This window comes from Camelus ferus, chromosome 2 (genome assembly GCF_009834535.1).
Source record: "Camelus ferus isolate YT-003-E chromosome 2, BCGSAC_Cfer_1.0, whole genome shotgun sequence".
NCBI lineage: Eukaryota > Metazoa > Chordata > Mammalia > Artiodactyla > Camelidae > Camelus > Camelus ferus.
The window spans coordinates 108986889-108999781 of NC_045697.1; the positions used below are offsets into that span (position 1 = coordinate 108986889).

At 37.8% G+C, this 12893-nt stretch overlaps 1 protein-coding gene across 5 annotated transcripts in view; it reads left to right on the forward strand.

Annotated features, from left to right (window-relative positions):
- ARFIP1 (ADP ribosylation factor interacting protein 1) overlaps positions 1-12525 on the forward strand; it is a 110753-nt gene extending 98228 nt beyond the window's left edge. For 3 of the 5 annotated variants that reach the window (XM_032465011.1, XM_032465037.1, XM_032465052.1), the window contains one exon: positions 10660-12525. In XM_032465011.1, the coding sequence (XP_032320902.1) occupies positions 10660-10815 (156 nt within the window). In that variant the 3' untranslated portion in view covers positions 10816-12525. The remainder of the gene's footprint in view (positions 1-10659) is intronic. The other 2 variants (XM_032465027.1, XM_032465018.1) reach the window with 1 other exon arrangement.
- The last annotated feature ends 368 nt before the right edge of the window (positions 12526-12893 follow it).

Here is a 12893-nt window from a genome sequence, read left to right on the forward strand (position 1 = left end):
TCTATTTAGAAAGCAGTTTCCTCAGAAAATTTTAGTAGAAAGGAACCATAAAAATTATCTTAATCTCAGTTTCTTCATTATGCAAGTGCGAAAAGAGTTCACCTAGTAAACTGGGGGCAGAAATGGGAATTGAGCCCAGTTTTCCTGAATCTTTCATTCTCCTCTAGCTAATCAGCCTCCTCCTGCAGTTAACAAGCGTCTTTACAGGCAGAGAAAAAGATTATCTATTTAATGGACAGAGAAAGTAGAAAATTAATAAATGGTGTATTTGTGGTAGATTTGCTTTCTTCCTAATTTGGAAAATGCCATTTTAGAGAAGGAAATTTTACTTAAGTAAAACTTTGCAAAACTTCAGAATGCTTCACATACCAGTTCGTAAGGATTTGTGACATCCTGTTTTAGGGACAGGAGTTTTCCTTGAATTCTCTGAGGTCTGTTCCTTTAGACTCTTCAAGCAAAGGTGCATGTCTTAATTATAAGCAGAAGTAATTTATGGCTTTAGAGAGAATTAGAAACTAGAAAGATTATTTGAAATTTTCTAATTTAGTTTTATTTTTAAATTTATCATTTCATTTATAGTCTTTATTTTTATACTACATTTGAAATGAGTCATGAAGCTTTATTATTTTCCTCTTTTTTGTGTTTTTTAAAAAAAAATGACATTGATATACACACAAAATAATATATATAATGCATATGTAAGTTGAGCATAATAATATATATAATGAGTATCTGTGACCCCACCACCCAACCCAAGAACTAGATCGTGACCAAAATTTGTTTCCATCTTTCTGTTCCTTCCCTAAACCATCCTCTTACTTCCCTCTTACCTTACATTTTATTTATTCGTTCTACTGTTAAAGGACATTCGCGTCGTTTCTGTGTTTGCTGTGAGTGTTCCTGATCATGCCTTATAGCGCATTGTGAGTTTCAACTTGATAAGATTAAGCCAAATTGTTTTCCAAATTGTTTTCCAGTATGAATGTAGCAATTTACATTCCCACCAGCAATGTATGCAAGTTCCCTTTGATTTGCATTCTCTGTAAATGAAGTGAGTTAAATGGTATTTTTGTTCTTTTATTTTCTTCATTATTTATGGTCACATGTGTTTCTTCTAGTGTAAAATGCCAATTTGAGCCTTAGCCCATACTTCTACTGGGTTAATTTGTTTTTTTCTTACTGATTTGTAGGAATTCTTTATATATTTTTATACTAATCCTTTTTTTGGTTATTCATTACAGATATATTCTGCCATTTGTGGTTTATGATATTACCCTCTTTACAATGGTTTTTGACAAACCAAATCTCTTAATTTCAATTAAATTATCAATCTTTTATTCTATTGTTAATACCTTTTGTGTCCTATTTAAGAAATCTTTTCCAATCCAACATTTTAAGATATTGGATATATAATATTTTCTTTTAAAATTTTTAGGGGTTTTTGGGGGGTTGGAGGTTTTTTGGTTTTTGTTTTTGTTGTTTTGTTTTGTTTTGTTATTTGCTTTTCACAATTCCAAATCTACCTGGAGCTGGTTTATTGTATTGCACTTGGCCCTTGACATCTGCGGGTTCCAAATCCACAGGTTCCACATCCACAGATTCAGCCAGCTGTACATCAGAATTCTCTGTTGGTTGAACACGTGGATGTGGAACCTTTGGCTACAGAGGACCGACTGTACTGAGCCGTTTTATGTTAGGGACTTGAGCATCCTCAGGTTTTGGTATCTGCAGGGGTCCTGGAACCTGAACCAATTGTATGTGAATTAGGAATCCAGTTTTCCCCCCAGGTAGATAACCGGTTTCCCAGCACCACTGTTCTCCCCCCACAGCTTTATTGAGGTATAATTTGATGAATAATAGCTGCACATATTTAAGGTGTACAATTTGACAAGTTTTGACACATGTAGATGCTTATGAAATCATCACCAAAACAAGATAGTATGTGTGTTCATCACCTCCCCAAATTTCCTCAAGCCCCTTTGTAACCCAAACCCTCATTTCCAGACAACCACTGATTTGCTTTCTGTTACTATAGATTTGTTTGCATGTTCTAAATTTTATATAAATGGAACCAAATAGTTTATACTCCTTGTTTTCTGCTTACTTTCCCTGCACAAGTTTTGTGATTCATCCATGCTGTGTTTATCAGTTGTTCATTTGTTTTGTTGCTGAGTAGTGCTCCATTGTATGGAAATACCACAGTTTACCTGTTCACCTACTGATAGACATTTGGGTTGTAGGCTGTTAATACAAGTAAATTACTGTGAACATCTGTGTACAAGTCTTTGTGTGGACATACACTTTGATTCCACTCCACTCACTACTCAGGTGTGGAATAGTGGGTTGTATGTATACCTACACATGGGAACAGTAGGTGCATGCTTAACTTTTTAAGAAACTGAAAAACTTTTCCAAGATGGTTGTACCATTTGACATCCCCACCAATAGTATATGAGAGGTCAGTCTGTTTCACATCCTCACCAATAAGGTATGGTGAATCTTTAATTTTAGCCATTCTGGTGAATGTGTCGTGGTGTCTCATGGTTTAAATTGGAATTTCCCTAATAACTAAAGATGTTGGTCATCTTTCCACATGCTTATTTGCCTACCGTCTGTACGTATGTGTATATATATCATATATATATATATAAAAAATACTTTTTTTATGAAATGCCTGTTCAGATTTTTTTCTCCATTTTTTTTGGTTGGGCTGTTTGTCGTCATCTTCTTATTTTGTAAGAATTTTTCATATATTCTGGCATCAGGTTCTTTGTCTGTTTTGCAAATCTTTTCTCCCAATATGTGGCTTGCCTATTCATTTTTATAACTGTGCTTTGAAGAGAAAAGTATTTTAATCTTGATGAAGTCCTATTTATTAACTTTTTTATAATGTATTCTTTGTGTGAATTATTTAAAAATTTTTGCCAAGCTCAAGATTGTTGAGACTTTCTCCTGTGTTTTCCTCTAGAAGGTTTATGGCTTTTAGCCATGTAAATGTAGATATTTAGGCCTGTGATACCTTTCAGGCTAAGTTCTGTATAAATTGTGAAGTATTAAGGGTCATAACTTAATCCTTGGGTGTCTTTTCTGTCTCCTCTCTTGATGAGCTCTTTCTAGTCCTGTGGCTTTGACTGTCAGCTGCATGTTGTTGTGTGTTGACCCCTAGTTTACATTTCCAGCCTAGACTGCCATACTGAATGATCCAATCTCAGAAATACTGTGACCTGTTCAGCACTTCCATGTGCGTGCCTGAAAGGCATCTCAGACTTCACTTGTCCAAAGCTGAGCTCCTGATACCCACCTTTCCCCTCTCACACTCTTTGCCACATCAGTATATGGCAGCTTCATTCTTTCAGTTGCTCGGGGCCAAAGTCTTGGCATCCTGTTTGTTCTCTTTCTCTCACATCTTGCATCTTGATCCATCTGTCAGCACATCCCATACACAAGAATCCCACCTCTTCTCCCTGCTTCCTCTGTTAGCACCGGAGTCGGGCCACCATTGCCTCACCTGGTGGGTTGCTGCTGAGGTATCCTGACAGGTCTCCATCTTTCCCCCTCTTGCATGTTTATAGCTTAAGTTAGTTACTGTCAGTTTTCTGCTCAGGATCTTCTAGTACCTTCTCATCTTACTCAGCAAAGTAGCCAGAGTCTTTCTGATGACCTCTGAGTTCCTACACCGTCTAGTCCCCATTACCCATCTGACCACATCTCCCACCAGACCCTTACTCAGAGTGTTCCACGCACACTGCCCACTCAGGACCTTAGTGCTTGCTGTTTCCTGTCTGGGACGTTCCTCTTCTAAGTGTCTTAAAGTTCATTTCCTCACTTCCTTCAGGTCTTTATTCAGATGTCACCTTAATGAGACCTCGTCTAGCCTTCCTATTTACATTGCATCCGCTCTTCTGTGCAGACATCTCCTATTCCCCATTGCTGCTTTGTTTTTCTCTGTAACAAATGTCATCATCTGACATAATGTATAGTTTATTTATCTTGTTTCTCTTTATCCCCTCAGTAGAATATAAGGTTCTTGACAGCAGAGTTGTCTTTTTTGTTGATTGCTTGCATTCCAGCCCCTAGAGTAGTGCCTTACACCAGACCCAGGGTAATATTTACTGAATGAATGCAAGTAACATTTTAGGTGTTTTTTTTTTTTTCTCTGAATCTGCAGTGGGGTTGCCTGTGGTTCATCAGAATACTGAAAAATGCAGAGCTTCAGCGAAGTTGTGATATAGACAAGACTTTTATCTTTCATAACCTTTCCCTTTTTTAATAATGAAAAAATACATTAAGCACATTCAAAAGAATGTTTAACATACAGGCAAAATATAAAGAGTAACAACAACAAAAACCAGCAACCACGTTCCTACCACCCAGGTTAAGAAACAAAACTATCAATACTTCTGAAGCCTCCTCTGTGCTTTCCCTTACCTCATTTTCCCCCTTCTGCTCTGTCCATAACCCCTATTCTGAGTTTTACTTATTGTTTCTACTGGTTTTCTTTATAATTTCACCACATATGACTGTATCATTCAGTTACATGTGTTTTTGAACTTTATATAAATGGGATCCTACTGCGGGTGTTTGTTTCCTCTTTTGCTCTGTCTGGTCTTCCTGAGGTTCTTCCATGATGACACATGTGACACATGGAGGTGCCATTCATTTATCTTCACTCCTATACCGCATCCCTATCACATGAAGAGACCACAGTTTATTTATCGATTCTCCTGTAAATACAAATTTTGGTTAGTTTTTTTGTTTTCTTGATGCTAAAAGCAGTACTGCTGTGAACATAATTGTACATGTCTCATGGGACACGTGCAAGCTTCTCTAGGGCACATTGTTATGAGCTAATTTGCTGTTCCATAGGATACATGCATCTTTCATTTTACTAGCTAATGTACAACAAAGATAGTTGTACAAATGTATGCACCAATCAGCAGTGTACAAGAGTTCTCATTGTTTTAAGTTTTCCTAATGTAGCGGGCATAAAATAGCATGCCACATCAGTTTTCATTTGCATTTTCCTGTTTCCTGTTGAGGCTGGATGTCTTTTCAAATTTAATTGGTCACTCCTGTTTCCTGCTGTGTAAAATGCCCACCCATGTTATTTGCTCTTTTTTAATTAGGTAGTTGGTTTGCAGGAGTTCGTCACATTTTCTAAATACAGACTTTTAGTCAGAACGTGTAATGCAGATACCTTTATCCAGTTTGTAACTTGTCTTTTCACTATCCTTGTGTGAATAGAAATTCTAAGTTAAAAAAATATTTATTTACTTATTTATTTTTATTATTTGGGGGGGTAATTAGGTTTATTTATTTATTTATGTTTAGAGGGAGTACTGGGGCATGAACCCAGCACCTCCTGCATGCTAAGCATGCACTCTACCATTGAGCTATGCCCTCCCCAGAAATTCTATATTTTAAAGTAATTTAATTTGCCGATCTTTTCCTTATAGTTTATGATTTTTTTATTTTTAAGAAATTCTTTCATAGCTAGGGTCATCTGAAAACTTTTCCATCTTTCTGTCAAAACATACTGTCCTCAGAGCTCTCCTTTGACCAGTCCCTGACAGTGTGTACTCTGGAAGAGATCTGAAACTCAGTCACGCTGGCAGAGGTGTGACTGAGAACAGATCAAGTTCAGAAAATATTTTTATGTAAATAAGAATCAAGTGAGAGCTAGCCTGTAATGTTTTATTTTATTTTACTTATTTTTTGCTAGCTATTACTTTAATTGACTCTAGTGTCTTACAAGAAAGAGATTTGGTCCTAAAATCAAACTCCACTCATGTAAGGAGAGCCCTGGTTAAACCTTAATTAGCATAATCTGACCTTTCCTTAGTAGATGCTGATATAAAAAATCAGTTTATCATTTAAAAGCTTGTTTTAAAAGTGATTGCAATGCAAAACTTTCATGTCTAGACATAAAGAAGTCAATATGAATTAATGAAATTCTGTGTTAAGAATGTTTAAACAAATTTTTTTGTAATATTATTAACTTGAATGGTGCTAACCAATGCATAATTTGGAAGAAATTAAGTGCTGTCTTAGTGCTTGAAAAATGTGTTCATTTTAGAAGCACAAAATCATGGGGTTGTAATGGGACCCTTAAAGGTTCTTCTGAGGTGATCTGTCAGGCAGAGGAATTCCTTCTGCAGCATCTCTGTCCTTGGATTCAAGACCATATCAAGGCAGGCAGTGTTGATAAACCAACTGTGCCCATGCAATCTTGTCAGCAGAATTTATTTGCTTAGCACAAACCTTTTTTTCATTGTTCTAAGGTAAACTTCACATTAGTTTCTATCTTTGAAAAGGAAAAAACCCTGTTTCTTGTTTCACTCACAACACGTCTCACTTTGACATCAGATGTGTAGGGTTTTTTCCCACACAGACCAGTTCCCTGATTTTCCAGACACTGGCTGGATGTTCTGCAGTTCGGTTCAATTCTGACACTGTGGGCCTCCCTCACCACCACCTTCAGACACCATTCGAAAGTCCAGGTTGCCACCTAAGCTTCCGACCAACTGCGAATAAACCGAAGTTTCCCACGACCCCCTCCTTGGGTTCAGTCATTTGCTGGAGCACTCATAGAGCTCTGGAAACAGCTTACTCATTAGATTACAGGTTTATTACAAAAAATATTAAAGGATACAGATGAAGAGGTCATAGGGCAAGGTCAGAAGGGTTCTAAACGCAAAAGCTTCTGTCCCTGTGGGGTTTGGGGTGCACCACCCTCCTGGCTTGTGGATACGTTAACCAACCCAAAAGCTGCCCAAACCCCATACTTAAGGGATTTTTATGGAGGCTTCATTGTGTAGGCATGGTTGATTAAATGACTGTCCAGAGGTTGGGTCGTGAGGGTGAAAATTTCCACCTTCCAATCACAATTTAGTTCCCCTGGCAACCAGCCCCCAAGCTATGGTTATCTAGGGGCTTTCCAAATATCCCCTCACTAGCATAAAGTCAGATGTGGTAGAAGAGGACTTGCTGTGAATAACAAAAGACAATCCTTCCACCTTTATAGCTCTGGGACTATTTCAGGAACAGAACCAGAGACCCAATATTATAACAAAAGATACTACCTTGGCTCTTATCACTTAGGAAATTAACAAGGGTTTTGGGAGCTCTGTGCCTGGACCAAGTGTATATTTATTATAAATCACAGTCTTACTTCTTCCAAGTTCCAAATCAGTGGGTTATAAATAAATGAGAGTTTATTTTACTGAGAAAAGTCAATGTCATCTGAAAGTTTAACAAATAGGTAAACTTAGATTCATTGAAATCTAATGAGTCCTTAGTCTGTATCAGTGTTCTAGGTAGTACCTCGTTCCATTTAACCCTGACAGCGGCACTGCAAATTCAGTTTGGTAATGTCATCCTTGATGCCAATGAAATTAGAAGTAGCCTGTGCCTGGTGTGGAGACAGAAAGAGAAGGGGGTAAGGGCACAGCCATTAAACGAATGACATAGCCATTGAGAGTATGATGTAAACTGGTTAGAACCAACTCAGCCCAAGATGGCAGAAGATTCACTTCCAGCAGACCTTGAGCCTCATAGGCTCATTGTAGTACATTAGTTGCTAAGGACATGTCAGGTGCCATGACAGTTCCTAACCATAAAAGGCCAAGAATGGGGTGGGGACAATTCCTGGAAATCCCTGCCCCTTCCCCAAAATAGTTGGAATAACCCTCCCACTTATTAGCATATGAAATTACCCAGCGCATGAAAATCTAACCACACCCACACCCCAGGCCTTCTGAGACAGACCTGCTATCTGCCTATGGAATGTGTATCTCGCCAAATAAACCTGCTTTTACTGTACTGTGGCTCACTCTTGATTTCTTTCCTTTGCAAGCCAAGGACCCTCACTTGGTGGCCCATTCCAGGGACTCTCTGGAGACCTGGGACATGACGGTCCTCTCATGCCCCGTTCTCCTGCAGCAGTATCACAAAGAAAACTAGGAAGGGGTAACTAAGACTGGCATGCAGACCTCCTGATTCCAGTGTCTTTCTGGTAATTTCTATAAAGAAAGTACTAACAATCGGAATACTTTACTAATGCCCTAGATTAATAACAAATAACAGATTTGGGGAGGCTATGACCAGTATCAAACTCTGTCTAATGCAACTCTTCCCAGAAAATTGGAGGTAAAAGTTCTCAAAGATACTATATTACATTTATTCCTAACCTGCAGTTAGGTCTTGGGGCTGGTTAGTAGCAGTTTTGCCTGGCTTGTGTGAGTCTCTGTTCCCTAGCTGCTTTCCATCTCAATTTCTCTCATGTATCTGAACCTTGTCCTCCCCACCTTGATTTTCCTCCTTTTCACTGCTCACTGAACCCTCGTTCATTCCTAGGAAACTGCATTCTTGACCTTTTTCATAGATGTACCTCATCTTCTGCTGCATAACAAAACACTGACAGCTTTAGGAGCCTGGAACAACAATGATTTATTTCCCACAAGTGCGTAGGTCAGGTAGGTGGGTTCTTCCAGTTTCACTTTGATGCTGGGCACTGAGAGCAGCTGGAATGGCTGGGCCTCTGCCCCTGGAGACTTTAAGCCCAAAGGAGGCCAGATGGGGCTTCTTCACAAGATGGCAGCAGTAGTCCCCGAGGGCAGGCACTTGCTTATCAAGCCTCATTTTTTAATAGTACAGGCCAAGCTCGTTTTCATTGTGGAAGGCTCCCCTAAGGGTATGGATATGGAAAGGGGTAACTGGGGCCATTATTGTAACAGTCATTATAATAGAATACTGTGCTCACCTCCTGTTTGCCTTCTAGAAACCTGCTTGACCTGTGATTATCCTGTTTTAATAATTGCCCCTGGGTGGAGGTTCACCATCCTTTGAAATACTCCCCTCATCTCAGAACTAGATGGCAGGGGAGTTAGAGTTCTCCCATCCCAGTGTTCTCCTTCATCCTTTCTTGAGAAAATTCTCTCCTCCCCTACCTACCCATTTATCACATTAATCATCATTTCTGCTGGCCTCTGCCTTACTTATCTTTGTATTCCTGTATCCCAGGTGCAGTGCCTAACACATCGGTTACATGTTTGTTGTCCTTGGACCTGGCACCAGAGGTTTTCATTTAGGAAGGTTGCAGGCCTTAAATGTCTGAGCAGATAAGTTCAAGATAATTCTTTTTAGTTTTTACAGACACTTTTTAGTTGTCGTCATTTCATGCTATCTGTTCCTCTTAAACTATATCCCTGCCAGAAACATTCTGATCTTTGTCAGAGAAAGAGGAAAGAATCCTTTTTATTTTTCAAACAACTAGGTGAATCTGGCAGCTCCAGATGCCCTAAATGTTAACCCAGCTTCTTCTCTAGGCTTGAGTTATTCATTCCCTGGGGTCAATACTTAGTTTCTGGCTTACCTCTCTCCTTCCTTTTCCATCCCCTAAGAATGTGAGCTCATGAGGAGACACCTAGAACAGTGCCTGGCATGCAGAAGGTACTTCATGAATATCTACTGAATGAATAAATGAATGGAATTAAAAGTTATCTGAGATACTTTAAGTAAAAATCTGTTACTGGAAGTGTACATAGTGCAATCCATTTATGTTTTAAAATTTTGTATATAAACCTAGAAACTTTGTCAAAGGATACACGAGAAAATGTTAACAGTGATTCTCTCGGGTCAGAGGAGAATAAATGCATGAATCAGGAGATTTTACTTGCAATCTTGAGCATGTGCTGTTTTTATAATATTTTAATTTTAAAAATAAAAGACTTTACAAATCAAGAATATCCAATATAAATATTAGTGTTATTTCCTTTATAGAGGTCGATGAACGGAGAAATGGCCAGAGAGACTGCGTGTGTGTTTACAGTGAATACAGACTTCATACCCTGTATAAAATGTTATATCCTATTTTTTCACTTAGCATCATGTATCAGATGTCTTTACATCATTAAAAATTATTAAAGCTCAGTTTTAATGAATATTGCATTGGATGGCTATATAAGAGTTTATTTTATACTTTATTATTGAACATTTTGCAGTTACAAATAACACCGCAGGAAACATTTCAATATTCGTAAAATCTTTGTGATGCTTTGCTGATTTCTTTAAAAGAGTCATAGATACAGTGTTACTTGGTTAAAACATACTCTTGATATCATTCAAAGTAATAAGCAATTGAAAATAACTGAGGGGAATTTGAGTAAATTGGCTTTCTGGGCAACACTTGCCACCACTCCTTCAGTCTTTGCAGAGAACTGCAGTGCTTTAAAGTATCCCGCCTACTTAGTTTTACATAAAGTGTAGCCTGAATGATGTCCATACTTGCTGTATAGCATAGATCATGTAGTTATTATTTAGATATAATTTCCCTCTCTTCAACATTTGATTTTGAATTCACTTCGTTTGAAGGGAGACCTAATGATATTCTTAATTAAGGTATGCTCAGTAATGTCTGAAAAGGGTTAAGAGAGTACATATTTAGCTTCTTAAACTGATCTATTCCCTCAGAGAAGTTAAAAACTCAACAAAGACTCAGTGACTGCAAAGCAATGTACAACTGGTGTGTGTGCAATACTTTGTCAGAACAGCTTTTCCTGAGGAGAGAGACGCTCTTTCATGAAGACATGTAATAAATCACCTTATCTTTCATTGTCGTCGGTGTTAACGCTTGGTCTTGTAACTCTGCCCTGTTCACAGGTTAAAGTATTGCACAATCAGCTGGTCCTTTTCCACAATGCCATTGCCGCCTACTTTGCTGGGAATCAGAAGCAGCTTGAACAGACACTTAAACAGTTCCATATCAAATTGAAAACCCCTGGAGTGGATGCCCCATCTTGGCTTGAAGAACAGTAAAATCACACCTGGGGGAACAAAGAAAGTCAGATTGTTATATTTCCAGATAAACCTAGTAAGAATTAAGCAGAAGCGGGGGAAGAGGAAAAGGGTGACAACCATTGTAGTGATTCTTGCACAAACAGCTTTAATTTTTCCCTTTTCATACTTTAACAATTGAACTGTTAAATTTGATGGGAATGTGGGTAGTTTTAATGTAAACATAATTTCTATAATCTGAACACAGTAATTTTCATTTTTGAGAAATCTTTTTGTATTGTGAGGGTTGATGGCTATTTCTGTAGTTTGAAAACACCTAATATAGATTTGCACTGACAAGACAAAAATTCAAGGTTTTTGGTCCTGCAACCGAGGACCTGTTGTAACTTTTCCAAAGGGAGGTTTACACGATTTGTATCAACATCAGATATTTTATATATGAATATATTAAACATCTTTAAGAGATTCATTTTCATGTATTATCTTAAAGAAAAAAGAAACTATTTTGCAGAGTAAAATTATATGGTGTTCCTGCAACATCCGCACAGAGGCGGCAGCTCTAATGAATGACTGACTGGCTTGTGGAGTTGTGGCAAATACCTTTTTAAAAGTGAATCTGTACCATTGTAATTTTGCTGAGACTTTTCCTTAAAGACGCAGGAATCACACTGTCATTTCTGAGGCTCCTGAGCTTATGAATTTGCGTCACCCAGAGTCATGGAATGGTTATGTTAGCAATTTCTTTTGATTCATAATGAAACGTGCTTAAAGAATTTTTTTTTGACAGGTAGACTTGAGAATAGAAATTCCTGATGGTTTCTAGAGTAGAAATCTGTGCTTAGAAAGCTAGTTTTTTGGGTAAATTCCATTTTGACAGAAGTGAATTCCTAGATAGCTTTCATTGACTTCCATATGTAACAATACCGGTTAAGCCTTAAATCACAGATATGTGCCTTCTCAGATGCAGTAATTCTCATTCAACCAGTGTACATAAGTCCATAAAGAAAGCCCCTTTCAGATAATGTTCGATGCGTCTGTTCCTTCTTTGGAAAGGAGCACTGTGCATAAGTGTTGAGTTTCTTTGTATTTGTTAAACCACATTGAAGGTTTATGGAGAAATCAACTTTTGAATTTGCTGTTTGATTTTTCTTCATTCCTTTTGCGGAGTGAGGACTCCTGTTCGTCTGAGTAAAGGAAAGGTGACGTGGGTCCGTGTGGTGGTAGCAAGAAGGAAGGGGCTGGGGAAGCCAATACTGTTTCAGTTGCTCAGCACCATTGGTTTTGTGTTCTGTGGTTGGCCTGTCTGCTGTGAGGTTTTATCACTAATGTAATCCTTTTAAAATATAAGTTCTCTTGATTTTTGTCATAGACATAAATTAATATTTTGAGAGGTATCGCTTCTCCTGTTCATTTCTTTTGTGTTGAAATGAAGTACTTAAAATTACTGTTAATACATGAACTTTGTGGACTGTAAGATTTGTTATATATGTTCAAATGCCATTTAGCTGGCTTTTTAATTAATATGCCTGTTTTCAGTGCTTAATACAATGTATGTGACTGTAAATCATAAAGCTATTTTAAATCATTCCCTCCTGTATATTTGTACTCTGAGAGAGCCTTATTTTATTCTTCCAGCAGAATTACTACTTGTGATAGTTCATTTACATTCCCCAGAATGTGCCTCTGGTGTGAATTTTGTATTCTTATTAAAAGTGTTTGCTGCAGTACCTCCTTTCCCTGGCTCTTCATGATTTAAAGTAAGAAGTAACTAGTTGGAAAAACATGTGATTTGTCATTAAAAACAATGACAAAAAATGGTGCACTGAGAACACTGAGACTGTTACTGAAGCTTATCCCATAGAGTGAAACTAGAAGTTTCCTTAGAGACTTTTTTTTAGTCTCTGAGTTTAAGGCCCTTTTTTTTTTTTTTATACAGATGAAGACACAAAGGACCAAAAACCTATTAAACTGTCTTAGTCAACCCCCGTCTCCAAATGTAATGCCAAATAGGAATTTGCAACTAAATGTATGAATTCCCCTTTAAATCCTGCCATTTCAACTGCATGATTAAATCAATGTGTCAAGAGTATCATTTCTTC